This window comes from Oryx dammah, unplaced genomic scaffold (genome assembly GCF_014754425.2).
Source record: "Oryx dammah isolate SB20612 unplaced genomic scaffold, SCBI_Odam_1.1 HiC_scaffold_17, whole genome shotgun sequence".
NCBI classification, from domain to species: domain Eukaryota; kingdom Metazoa; phylum Chordata; class Mammalia; order Artiodactyla; family Bovidae; genus Oryx; species Oryx dammah.
Window position 1 is genome coordinate 19,853,945 of NW_024070201.1, and position 14,263 is coordinate 19,868,207.

The 14,263-nt window shown below is 38.6% G+C and overlaps 1 protein-coding gene across 2 annotated transcripts in view; it reads right to left on the reverse strand.

Annotated features, from left to right (window-relative positions):
- The window catches only part of ARHGAP20 (Rho GTPase activating protein 20), a 209,868-nt gene that overhangs the window by 24,700 nt on the left and 170,905 nt on the right, over positions 1-14,263 (reverse strand). For both annotated transcript variants that reach the window (XM_040257933.1, XM_040257934.1), the window contains one exon: positions 13,748-13,936. In XM_040257933.1, coding sequence (XP_040113867.1) covers positions 13,748-13,936 — 189 coding nt within the window. The remainder of the gene's footprint in view (positions 1-13,747; positions 13,937-14,263) is intronic.

The window sequence follows — 14,263 nt, forward strand, 5'->3', positions numbered from 1 at the left end:
TCCTTGGAAGAAAAGCTATGACCAACCTAGACAGCACATTGAAAAGCAGAGACATTACTTTGCCGACAAAGGTCCATCTAGTCAAAGCTATGGTTTTTCCAGTAGTCATGTATGGATGTGAGAGTGGGACCATAAAGAAAGTTGAGTGTCAAAGAATTGATACTTTTGAACTGTGGTGTTGGAGAAACTCTTGAGAGTCCCTTGGACTGCAAGAAGATCAAACCAGTCAATCGGAAAGGAAATCAGTTCTGAATATTCATTGGAAGGACTGAGGCTGCAACTAAAGCTCCAATACTTTGGCCACCTGATGCAAAGAGCCAACTCACTGGAAAAGACCCTGATGCTGGGAAAGGTTGAAGGCAGGAGGAGAAGGATGACAGAGAATGAGATGGTTGGAGGCATCACCGACTTGATGGACATGAGTTTGAGCAAGCTCCGGGAATTGGTGATGGAGAGGGAAGCCTGGTGTGCTGCAGTCCATGGGGTTGCAAAGAGTCAGACACGACTGAGCGACTGAACTAACTGATCAGTAGTTTAGGAAACTGAACACATTCTTAAATCCAGAAAGGGGTTCCTTTGTGGCAGCAATGTCAATCTGTGCAAATGTTTGTTTACTATGTATGTTTATATATGTTGAGTAGTTATACTCAATCTAGTTTCCTCACATTTAATATGGTTTCACTATTTTGAAAACTAGGGGATTTATTGTATCTTTTTGGTTTCACACACTTCTTAGGAAGAATGTTCTATCATAAAGTTATAAACTCAGCTATCCAATGAGTGTAGACAGAGGACAAAGTAGAACTGAGTCTTGTACTTTATTATAAGTGCTTTCAGCTGCAGTCATTTATTATATACCACTGTCAATTTTAGAGTTCATGTTCCCTTTGGGACTGAGAGGAAAAAAATTTCATTAAAATTTACTTTCTTGCAGAGCTTTTAATGCTTAGCTCTTACTTTCTAAATGTCAAAGGCTGATGAAAAAACATGCAATTGTTATAAAAAATATTACGATGATGTAAATATAGAGCAAATAAAACTCATGAACATACAACTTTCCTCAACAATCCCAGCAAGAGTCAAGTTAGATTCTCTTTATGCTTAAATGAACAAACTGAATATTAAAATTTGTAATTCTTAAAAGTTTGTGCTTATTGATTATTAAAAATAACCACAACAAAAACTTTTAATAAGAAATTTTAGCAAGATGGATATGTAGGAAGCTCTTGCACTCACCTCCTCCCATGGATACAGTTTATCTAAAACTATACATGGAACAGCTTCTTCTGAAAAGAATCCACATACTGGTAAAGAGACCCTGTTACATTGGGCAAATGAGAGAGAAACCACATCCTAGTGGGTAGAAAAGGCTGAAACACAATCTCATTACAAACTCCACCCCCAATAAAACAACCCCCAGTCTGGAGGGAACTCAAAACCCAGAGCTTCTCCAGAAGGAGTGAAGGGTTCATACCTCACATAGGTCACCTTAACTTTTAAGATCCAGTGTCTGAGAGATAAACCCGCAAAGCATCTCACTTTGAAGGCCAACAAGGCTCATGTCCATGAGACATATGGGGCTTTGTGGACACAGGAAGGGTTCTTAAAGGGTTTATGCCTAGGCTCACCTAACCCAGAGCCCAATGGAGAAGCAGCCATTTGCAAAGCATTCAGACATCATATGAAAGAGACTCATTTACTAATTTTAAAGCACTGGTACCTGCTTGGATACTCCCTTGGACAGAGGCTGGTGGACACCATCTTCCTATTCTCTCTCTGCCTTGCTAAAGTCAGCAGCACCATCTTCCCCACTTTCTCCCCTTCTGTTGGGTATCATCTTTTTATTTTTCCTCTCCCTTGTTTTTTCTTTTTCTTTCTCTTTTCTTTTCTTTTTTTTTTTTTTCAGTGAATGCCATCTGTGTACTCCCCATCTGTCCCATGTCAGCCAGTGGGTACCATTTTTTAGCTCTTCTGCTATACTGCAGAGTGCTTTTATCTTCTGGAGAGGAGGTTCTACACAACATTGGTGCTCTGGTTTTTACATTTGGTGACATGATTCTTACAGCTGCCACCCAGAGAAAGACCTGTGATCAACTGGTCAGGGAGGCTTGCATTCCTGTGTCCCATAGGACTGTAACAGTTATAGAGACAGTTCTTGAAAGACTACCATTTCCAGGGCATCAAACAGACAGCAGACTGAACACACTCCCACTCTTTGTAAAAGAGGCTATTTGCTTGTCTAGGAACTTCAGCCCTTGGGATAAGCAACAGGTCTGGCACACACCTGAAGGGTGAGCAGGTGCTCTCAAAGATGCAGCCAGGGACACCATCTTTGCACTTTCTCCTGTGTGACTACAGTTCACTAGCAACTCCCAAGAAGGAGCTTATAAACTCACCGGAGACCCAATTTTTGTGACTGCTGCCAGGGACCACCTCCAGATAGCCTGGCTCTGGGGGCCAGCAGGGCTTATCTTTGCAGTCTTATAGAACTGCATATATCTGCATTCTTGAAAAGCTGCTGCCTGAGGACTTGGTTTCCAATCAGCCTGAATCAAGGTGCTGACTGAGCTCTCCCCTTTGGGACACTGACTGATCTTGGCACTTCCTCAAGTACTGAGAGCTATTAAATATAAGATAGGCTTCTTGGATAATTACAAATAGTTGAGAGAAAACCAAGAGCTAGGACAGGGTTGAATGAAAAAGGTTCAACTCTTACACAAAGCCAACAGTTCAAGTGGAAGAGGTGGCTCTTTCACCCAGTGCATAGAAACCAGGACAGAATCAAGCAAAATGAAGAAACAGAAATATGTTCCAAATGAAAGAACAAGATAAAACATCAGAAGAAAAGTTAATGAACTGGAGATAAATAATTTACCTGGTAAAAAGTTCAATAAATGATCCTAAAGATGCTCACTAATCTTGGGAGAAGAATGGATAAACACAGTGAGAACTTAAAGATAGAAAATATAAGAAAGTTCCAAACAGAAGTCACAGAACTGAAGAATACAACAACTGAATTGAAAAATAACCAGTGGGGGTCAAAAGCAGATTTGATGAAGCAGAAGAAAGGATCAGAGAACTTGAGACATGGCAGAGAAACTCACCCAATCAGAGCAGCAAAAAGAAAAAAGAATGCAAAATGGTGAAGACAGCTTAAAGGATTTATGGGACAACATCAAGTGCATTAACTATCACATAGGTCTCAGAAAAAATAAAAAGGGAAAGAAAATTTATTTGAAAAATAATGGCTGAAAACTGTCCTAAACTGTGAAAGAAAAAGACATTCAAATCTAGGAAGCCCAGACAGTTCCAAATAAGATGAACCCAGAGATCTACACCAAGACACATTATATTAAAATGTCAAAAGCTAAAGACAAGGAGAGATCTTAAAAGATGCAAGAGAAAAACAACTTTTTATGTACAAGGAAATCCTGTAAGACTATCAGTAGATTTTTTAGCAGAAATTTTAAAGATCAGAAGGAAATAGCACAATATATTCCAAGTGCTAAAAGATAAAAATTTCTAACCAAAAATACTTCACCCACCAAAGTTATCATTCAGAATTGAAGGAGACAGAGGTTTCTAGCAAGCAAAAGATAAAGGAGTTCATCACCACTAAACCTAAACCATTCTCAGAAGAGATGTCAAAGGTATCTTTTTAAGCTGAACAGAAAGGGTGCTAATTAGTAACAAAATATATAAAAGCATAAATCTCACTGGTAAAGGCAAATATATGGTAATGATAGTGAATGAATTATTAATGTGAAGGTCAAAAGACAAAAATAGTAAAAATAACTGTAGCTACAATATTTAAGCAAGGGATTTACAAAATAAAAAAAGACATAAAATATGATATCAAAAAACCAAATGTTGGGTGAGTAGAGAATAAATAAGTAGAGCTTTACAAAGTGTTCAAACACTGGTATCAACATAAAAACTATTATAAATACAAGTTCTTATGTATAAGCCTTGTGATAACCAACAAGCAGAAACCTAAAGTAGATACACAAAAGATAATGACAGAGAAAGGAATCTGAAAGTCATTAAATCACAAAGGAAGGTAGCAGTAGAAGAAATGAACAGAGGAACCGCAAAGCAGCCAGAAACAGTAGAAATGGCAATAACATATCTATTAACAATTACTTTAACAGTAAATGGACTAAATTCTTCAATCAAAAGACAGAGAGGGATTGGTGGAATAAAAAACAAGACCCACCTACATGCCTCCTACAAGAGACTCACTTCAGACCTAAGAGGAGCAGTAAATGAAATAGAGACTAAAAGACACTAGAAGAGATCAATGAAAATAAGAGCGAGTTCTTTGAAAAAATAAACAAAGTTGATAAACCTTTAGCCAGACTCAACAAAAGAGAGAGAACTAAAGTAAAAAAAAAAAAATCAGAAATGAAAGAGATGTAACTGACCACAGAAATATACAGGATCATTAAGAGACTATTATGAACAATTACACGCCAACAAATTGGAAAACCTAGAACAAATGGATAAATTCTTAGAAACATGCAAACTTCAAGGCTGAATATGAACAGAAAATCTGAATAGGCTGATTATTGGTAGGGATACTGAATAAGTAATTTAAAAACTCCCTACAAATAAAAGTCCAGGACCTGACAGCTTCACTGGTGAATTCTATCAAACCTTCAAAGAAGAATTAATACCAATACTCTCAAAGTCTTCCAAAAGGTAGGAAATGAGGGAACACTTCTAAACTCATTTTCCAAGGCCATAATTACTCTGATACCCCAGTCAAGGAAACCACAAGCAAAGAAAATTATACGTCAACATCTCTGATGAACATATAGGTAAAAATTCTCAAAGAAATCATCAAATTGAATCCAACAATATATTAAAAAATCAATGCCATAATCAAGTTGGACTTTATTAAAGTTATACAAGCATGATTCATATTCCACTAATCAATCAATGTGATATACTGTATTTACAAAACAGAGGAAAAAAATCATATGATTTTTCTTTGATTGTATCAATAGATTAAAAAAAGCACTTGAAAAAAATCCATCCATTTATTAATATGATTAAAATCCTCAACAGAGTGGGAATAGAGGAAATGTACCCCAATATAACCAAGGTCATATATTAATATGACAGATAATATCATATTCAATGGTCAAAAGCCAAAAAGTTTTCCCTCTAAGATTAGAAACAAGACAAGGATGCCCACTCTCATCATTTTTCTTTGGCTAGGCCTTGGAAGGCCTAGCCAAATCAAGTAGGCAGGAAAAAAAATGAAAGATACCCAAACTGGAAAGAAAAAAGTAAAAATTCCACTATTTGTAGATGTTATAATAATAATATATACAGAAAACTTTAAAGACTCCCCTCAAAAAACTTTAGAACTAACAAATGAATTCAGTCAATTTGCAGGATATAAGACCAACATACATCTGCTGAGTTTCTATACACTAATAACAAGCTATCAGAAAGTTAAATTAAGAAAATAATCCCATTTATAACTGTACCAAGAAGAATAAACCAACTAAAAATAAATCTAATCAAGAAGGTGAAAGACAAGTACACTGAAAACTAAGAAGACACTGATGAAAAAAATGGAAGAAGACACAAATAAATGGAAAGATATTCCACGATCACGGATTGGCAGAGTTAGTATTGCTAAAATCTCCATACTATTCAAAGCAGTCTACAGATTCAATGCAGTCCCTATCAAAATTCCAACTGTGGTTTTCAAAGTAATAGAACAATTCTAAAATTTGTATAGAATGACAAAAGACCCTAAAATAGACAAATCAATCTTGAGAAGGAACAACAAAGCAGGAGGCTTCATGCTTCCTAATTTCAAACTACATTATCAGTTCAGTTCAGTTTAGTTGCTCAATCGTGTCCGACTCTTTGTGACGCCATGAACTGCCACACTCCAGGCCTCCCTGTCCATCACCACCTTCTGGAGTTCACCCAAACCCATGTCCATTGAGTCAGTGATGCCATCCAACTATTTCATCCTCTGTCATCTCCTTCTCCTCCTGCCCTCAATCTTTCCCAGCATTAGGGGCTTTTCAAATTAGTCAGTTCTTCGCATCAGGTGGCCAAAGTATTGGAGTTTCAGCTTCAACATCAGTCCTTCCAATGAACACCCAGGACTGATCTCCTTGCAGTCCAAGGGACTCTCAAGAGTCTTCTCCAACACCACAGTTCAAAAGCATCAATTCTTCGGCGCTCAGCTTTCTTTATAGTCCAACTCTCACATCCATACATGACCACAGGAAAAACCATAGTCTTGACTAGATGGGCCTTTGTTGACAAAGTAATGTCTCTGCTTTTAAATATGCTGTCTAGGTTGGTTATAACTTTCCTTCCAAGGAGTAAGCGTCTTATAATTTCATGGCTGCAATCACCATCTGCAGTGATTTTGGAGCCCCAAAATAAAGTCAGCCACTGTTCCCACTGTTTCCCCATCTATTTCCCATGAAGTGATGGGACCGAATGCCATGATCTTCATTTTCTGAATGTTGAGCTTTAAGCCAACTTTTTCACTCTCCTCTTTCACTTTCATCAAGAGGCTTTTTAGCTCCTCTTCACTTTCTGCCATAAGGCATATCTGAGGTTATTGATATTTCTTCCAGCAATCTTGATTCAGCTTGTGCTGCTTCCAGTCCAGCGTTTCTCATGACGTACTCTGCATATAAGTTAAATAAGCAGGGTGACAATATACAGCCTTGATGTACTCCTTTTCCTATTTGGAACCAGTCTGTTGTTCCATGTCCAGTTCTAACTGTTGCTTCCTGACCTGCATACTGGTTTCTCAAGAGGCAGGTCAGGTGGACTGATATTCCCATCTCTTTCAGAATTTTCCACAGTTTACTGTGATCCACACTACATTATAGAGCTTCAGTAATCAAAATAAAATGATACTGGCATAAAAACAGATATACAGATCAACAGAACAGAATAGACAGTCCAGAAATAGACGTACATACTATGCTCAATTAATTTATGACAAAGGAGCCAAGAACATACAATGAGAAAAGGACAGTTTCTTCAGTAGGTCATGTTGGGAAAACTGGACAGCAACATGCAAAAATGGCTGGACCATACCATATACAGAAATTAACTCAAAATAGATTAAGACAGCATTTGCTCCAGGAGCTGGCAACTGGCTAGGTCAGTGCTGCATCCTGGGAATGTAGCTTACCTGACAGACTTACCATCCATCAGCAATGTGGTATCTTGGAAAGAATATGGTTTCTATAGTCAGAGCTGATTTCAGATTCTGGCTCTGCTACTTAGCTGAATAACCTTGGATAAACTATCTTTCTTGATACCATGACCTAGCTCTACTCAACGGCATACATGCTCTAGTGCTGGACACTTAATACTAAACAAGCAGCAAGAAAGGAACACAGCCCCACCCATCAGCAGACAGGCTGCCTAAAGTTGTACTAAGCTCACAGAAATCCCCAAACACACCACCTGATATGATTCTGCCCATCAGAGGGAAAAGACTCAGCACTACCCATCAGAGCACAGGCACCAGTCCTTCCCAGCAGGAAGCTTACACAAGCCCTTGGAACAACCAACCTCTCCCACTAGGGAAGACACCAGAAGCAAGAGGAACTATGACCCTGTAGCCTGTAAAAAGGAAACCTCAAACACTGTAAGTTAAACAACAAGAAGACAGAGAAATATGTTATAGAGGAAGGAGCAAGGTAAAAACTCACAAGTGAAAAGGAAATAGGCAATTACCTGAAAAATAATTCAGAGTAATGATAGTAAAGATGATTCAAAATCTGGGAAACAGAATGGAGAAAATACAAGAAATATTTAACAAGGACCTAGAAACACTAAAGGACAAACAAACAATGATGAACACCACAATAACTGAAATTAAAAATACACTAGGAGGAATCAATAGCAGAATAACTGAGAGAAGAATGGATAAGTGAGCTAGAAATAAAATGGTGGAAATAACTGCTGCGAAGTAGAATAAAGAAAAAAGAATGAAAAGAATTGAGCGCAATCTCAGAGACCTCTGGGACAATATTAAACACACCAACATTTGAATTATATGGGTCCCAGAAGAAGAGAAAGAGAAAGGGTCTGAGAAAATATTTGAAGAGATTATAGTGAAAAACTTCCCTAACATGAGAAAGGAAATAGTCAAGTCCAGGAAGCACAGAGAAATAAGCTGAAACACATATTAATCAAACTGAAAAATTTAAATACAAAAAAATATTAAAAGCAGCAAGGCAAGGGTAGAATAATTTGAGAGAATAGCATTGAAACGTGTATATTATCATATGTGAATCATAGCGCCAGTTCAGGTTCAATGCATGAGACAGGGCGCTCAGGGCTGGTGCACTGGGATGACCCTGAGGGATGAGATGAGGAGGGAGGTGGGAGGGGGGGTTCAGGATGGGGGACACATGTACACCTATGGCTGATTCATGTCAATGTATGGCAAAAACCACTATAATATTATAAAGTAATTAGCTTCCAATTAAAATAAATTAATTAAAAAAAACATATAAGGGAATCTCCATAAGATTATCAGCTGATTTCCTAACAGAAACTCTGCCGGCCAGATAGGATATATTTAAAGTGATAGAAGGGAAAACCTACAAGATTATTCTACCCAGGAAGGCTTAGATTTGATGGAGAAATCAAAAGATTTACAGACAAGTAAAGGCTAAGAGAATTCATTGTCACCAGACCAGCTTTGTAATAAATATTAAAAGAACTTCTCTAGGCAGGAAGCACAGAGAAGGAAAAAACCTACAAAAACAAATTCAAAACAGCTAAGAAAGTGGCAATAGGAATATACATATAAATACTTTAAATGTAAATGGATTAAATGCTCTGATGAAAAGATAAAGAAAGGCTGAATGGATAGGAAACAAAATCCATATATATGCTGCCCGCAAAAGACCCACTTCAGATATAGGAAGAAATATAGGCTGGAAGTTAGGGGATGGAAAAAGATATTCCATGCAAATGGAAATCAAAACAAAGGTGAAGTAGCAATACTTATGTCACATAAAATAGACTTTAAAATAAAGACTGTCACAAGAGACAAGAAAGGACAGAGTATACAAGGGATAAAAGACAGCTTGTTCAATAAGTGGTGCCGGGGAAACTGGAGAGTTACATGTAAAAGGATGAAATTAGACACTCCTTAACAGCATACACAAAAAATAAAATGGATTAAAGACCTGATGTAAGGCCAGACACTATAAAACTCTTAGAGGAAAACAGGCAGAATACCCTCTGACATAAATTACAGCAAAAACTTTTTTGACCCACCTCCTACAGTAACGAAAATAAAAACAAAAATAAACACATGGGACCAAGGTATATTGAAAAGCATTTGTACAGCAAAGGGAACCATAAACAAGACAAAAAGGAAACCCTTAGAATGGAAGAAAATATTTGCAAATGAAGAAACTGACAAAAGATTAATCTCCAAAAATATACAAGCAACTCATTCAGCTCAATATAAAAAAACAAACAACCCAGTCGAAAAATGGGTACAAGGTCTAAATAGACACTTCTCTAAAGAAGACATACAGATAGCCAACAAACACATGAAAGGATGCTCAACATCACTAATTATTAGAGAAATACAAATCAAACTACAAAGAACTGTCACCTCACACTGGTTAGAATGGCTATCATCACAAAATCTATAAACAATACATGCTGCAGAGGGTATGGAGAAAAGGGAAGCCTCTTGCAATGTTGGTGGAAATGTAAATTGATACAGCCACTATGGAGAACAGTATGGAAGTTCCTTAAAACACTAAAAACAGAACTACCACGTGACCTAGCAATTCCACTACTGTGCATATCTCTGGAGAAAACCATAATTCAAAAAGACACGTGCACCCCAATGTTCAATGCAGCACTATTTACAATAGCTAGGACATGGAAGCAACCTAAATGTCCACCAAGAGAGAAATGGATAAATAAGATATGGTACATATGTACAAAGGGATATTGCTTAGTGCTTAGTCACTCAGACTCTTTGTGACCCCCAAGACCGTAGCCCACCAGGTTCCTCTGTCCATGGCGATTCTCCAGGCAAGAATACTGGAGTGGGTTGCCATGCCCTTCTCCAGGGGACCCTCCCAACCCAGGGATCAAACCCAGGTCTCCCACAGTGCAGGTGGATTCTTTACTGTCTGAGTCACTAGGGAAGCCCATGAATCCTGGAATGGGTAGCCTGTTCATTTTCCAGGGGATCTTTCCAACCCAGGGATCGAATGGGGGCTCTCCTGCATTGCAGGTGGATTCTTTACCAGCTGAGCTACCAGGAAGTGTACCAGCTGAGCTACCAATGGACTCTTTCCAGTTGAGCTACCAATGGAATATTACTTAGGCATAAATAGGAAAACAACTGGGTCATTTGTAGAGATGTGGATAAACTAGAGACTGTCATACAGGATGAAGTATGTCAGAAAGTGTAAAACAAATATTGTATATTAATTAATATATATAAGTGAAATCTGAAGAAATTGGTATAAATGATCTTATTTAAGCAGAAATAAAAACATAGATGTAGGGCATAAGTGTATGGATACCAAGGGGGAAGGGTGGGTGTGACGAACTGGGAGACTGGGATTGACATATATAAATCACTGATACTGTGTGTAAAATAGATAACTAATGAGAATCTATAACTGTACTCAATGCTCTGTGGTGATGTAAATGGGAAAGAAAAAAAAGAGGTGATACAGGTATATGTACAGCTGATTCACTTTGTTGTACAGTCAAACTAATATGAACAATGCAAAGCAACTATACCCCAATAAAAATTTTAAAAATTATATGCTTGTAGAATGATACGTTAGTATTTGGCAGTACTTATTGGTGTGAAAAGCTATTTTCAAATATCATGAAATATATAAAATATCATTACATATAAGAATATTTTACATTTAATTATAATGTGTGCTGTGCTGTGCTTAGTCGCTCAGTCTTGTCTGACTCTTTGTGATCCCATGGACTGTAACAGTCTATGTAAGAATACTGTCCAGACAAGAACACTGGAGTGGGTTGCCATGCCCTTCTCCAGGGGATCTTCCCAACCTGGAATACTAATTTTGAATCCCAATTAAGTGAAATGTTATTTACCCAAAAGAATTATTTTCATTAATATATCTGTATTACATAAGCTAAGCTAAGTCACTTCAGTCGTGTCCGACTCTGTGCAACCGCAGAGATGGCAGCCCACCAGGCTCCCCCGTCCCTGGGATTCTTCAGGCAAGAACACTGGAGTGGGTTGCCACTTCCTTAAATTGTACTCAATTATGGGCTTCCTAGGTGGAACAGTGGTAAAGAATCCACCTGCCAATGCAGAAGATGCGGGTTCAGTCCCTGGGTCGGGAAGATCCCCTGGAGGAGGAAAACGGCAACCTGCTCCAGTATTCTTGCCTGGAAAATCTCTGGACAGAGGAGAATGGCAGGCTATAGTACATGGGGTTGCAAAGATTGGATATTACTGAGTGAGTGAGCATGCGTGTACTCAATTATTACTGCATATTGAATATCATCCATAAAAATTTTATGGAAATTTGTTTTCTCTCTTGTTACATAAGTACCTACATGATATTCTCAGTTTTGTCTGCTGACCTGCAAATTTTACTACCTGGTCCTTTACAGAGAAAGTCTGTCGATCCCTGATCTAAGTTAGTGGTTTCCAAAGTAGTTGTTCTCAAAATCCTCTGTATTAAAAAAAAACATACAAAACTGGTTCACATATTAATTGTTTAACTACATACGTAGTTGCCACCATTGGTCTATAGTTACTCCATTTATTATGAATCATTTTATAGCTGCAACCATTATTATCTTAACCTTTAACAGGGAGAAACAGAGGATTAATAAGTAAACGCTGCTTACAATTAATTAATCAAATTGTTGGCAAAAATGAGTAAAACCTTCAGGGTTCTTGACTCCTGATTATTTTGGTCTAATTAGTTAAAATACACTTATTTTATTAACAAGGTACCCACAGAAACAGTTTTGAAAAAGCTGGGTAATAAAGGTAGAAGAGTAAAATAATATTCTCATCTTAGAAAGGCAACATTCCTTTTGTAACTTTAATAAGCACTAACAACAGACCTATTAATAAATTCATTCAACAAATATTTATTGGACACTTTTTTATGTATGCAGAAACTGTTCCAGGTGCTGGGAATATAGCAACACAGACCAAACTCTCCACCTTCAAGGAGCTCATATTTTAGAGGTTAGAAAACTGTAACATGTCTATAATAATACCCCTTCAAAATGGCCCAAAGATGTGAGCAAATAGCCTTCGAGTTAAAAATCTCAATTTACCACTGCTGGAGGGAGGAGGACTGGGGCAAATGAAGATCAGTTTTTATAGCTGCTATCAGCAAGATTAGGGCTTCCCAGGTGGCGCAGGGGTAAATCTGCTGCCAGTGCAGGAGACATGGGCTGGATCCCTGGGTTGGGAAGATCCCCTGGAGTAGGAGATGGCAACCCACCTCCAATATTCTTGCCTAGAAAATTCTATGGACAGAGAAGCCTGGTGGGCTACAGTTCATGGGGCTGCAAAGAGGTGGACATGACTGAGCCTGCCTGCACACAATGTCAGCAATATTTAGAAGTTCTAGACAATGGCACCCCACTCCAATACTCTTGCCTAGAAACTCCCATGGATGGAGGAGCCTGGTAGGCTGCAGTCTATGGGGTTGCTGAGAGTTGGACATGACTCAGTGACTTCACTTTCACTTTTCACTTTCATCCATTGGAGAAGGAAATGGCAACCCACTCCAGTGTTCTTGCCTGGAGAATCCCAGGGACGGGGGAGCCTGGTGGGCTGCTGTCTATGGGGTCGCACAGAGTCGGACACAACTGAAGCAACTTAGCAGCAGCAGCAGCAGCAGACCAATGACTTCAATCAAGTATAAAATCTAAGGCTGGGTCATCAACAGAAAGGGACAGGGTTGGACATGCATGGGTTGGGGGATGAGTGTAAACCACGGCCACTGTTCACTGGTTTCTCCAGGTTTTTCAAACTGACAAAAGCAGCTACAAAAATTCAGCACCAATTTTCCACTACCCCACTCAACACTTTTTGGCACGATATATTTTCTTCTATTTTTTTCACAGTCTTACTTTCAGACTGAGGTGTAAAGCTCAAACTAGAGTTAGAATAAATTAATGATGGTCCTCCTATGTTGAATATCATTTTTACCATTCTGGAGTCTTTATTACAGGGTGGATAAGGGATGGCTACATTCAGAGGGATTAGCAGAATACCAAGAGATTTCTGTGAAAATCGTTGTAATCTTTACATACCTATCAGTAGCAGGATCCAGGTCGGGCATTAGAGTCTCCTGACACGCATCACTGACAGCCTCCTTTTTTATAACGTGACCATTTGGGGAACACACTGTGCAATGTATTACAGTACAAAGAAAGCATTGAAGCACCTGCAGCATTGCCTGGTGCCTTTGACTCTGCAGTGGACATAAGGTTAAAGGGGAAAGAATAGCGAAGAAAGAAGGAACAGACTCTACTGCAGTTATTAGCTGCTGATTACAAGTCAGTCAGTCCTACCACTAATTTCTAAAACTATCTTCTAAAACTCCATCTTTCCTTCAAAACACTTCACACATTTAAAAGAAAAAAATATTTCATCTGGCTGAAAGGCGAAGAACTTTTTTTGCTTTCAGGAATGAAAAGTTTTGGTAAAAAAGGCTCTAGGAGGGAGGAGAAAACTCACCACTCAGCTGCTGGGCCACAGCCAGGCGGCTGGGCTTCAGGATGAACTGACACTGCATCTCTCGGGGCAGCTGCTCCATGAGGAAGGGCTCTTGGAAGCTGGAAGGTGTCGGGGAGTCCTTTGATCCTTGTGTCAGGAGTGCCGTGTCTCGAAGATGGCTCATTTTAATTCCATAGGGATATTCATGCCCTTCACAGAGAAAAAAAAAAAAATCTAAATGTAGACTTTAGGCAGACTAACACTGTGACTGTGTGTGCTACATACTGGAATGTACTGCAATTTGCTCCTGGGATTTCTGGTATAAAGAATCCTTTTGTTGACTTAATGATCACCATGCACACTCTTACAGCTGGAGACCAGCGCATAATGCAGGTGGCCCAACCAGAGTAGTTTATTTTTGGAGTGCAGAGGGAAAAAAGCAAAGAGAAAAAAATGTCTTTAAAGAGTATCTTGTTTGGGAATGCACAGATTAGTCTGTGAGTTGCATAATGTTGACTTCTCCTATGCTCACATCTG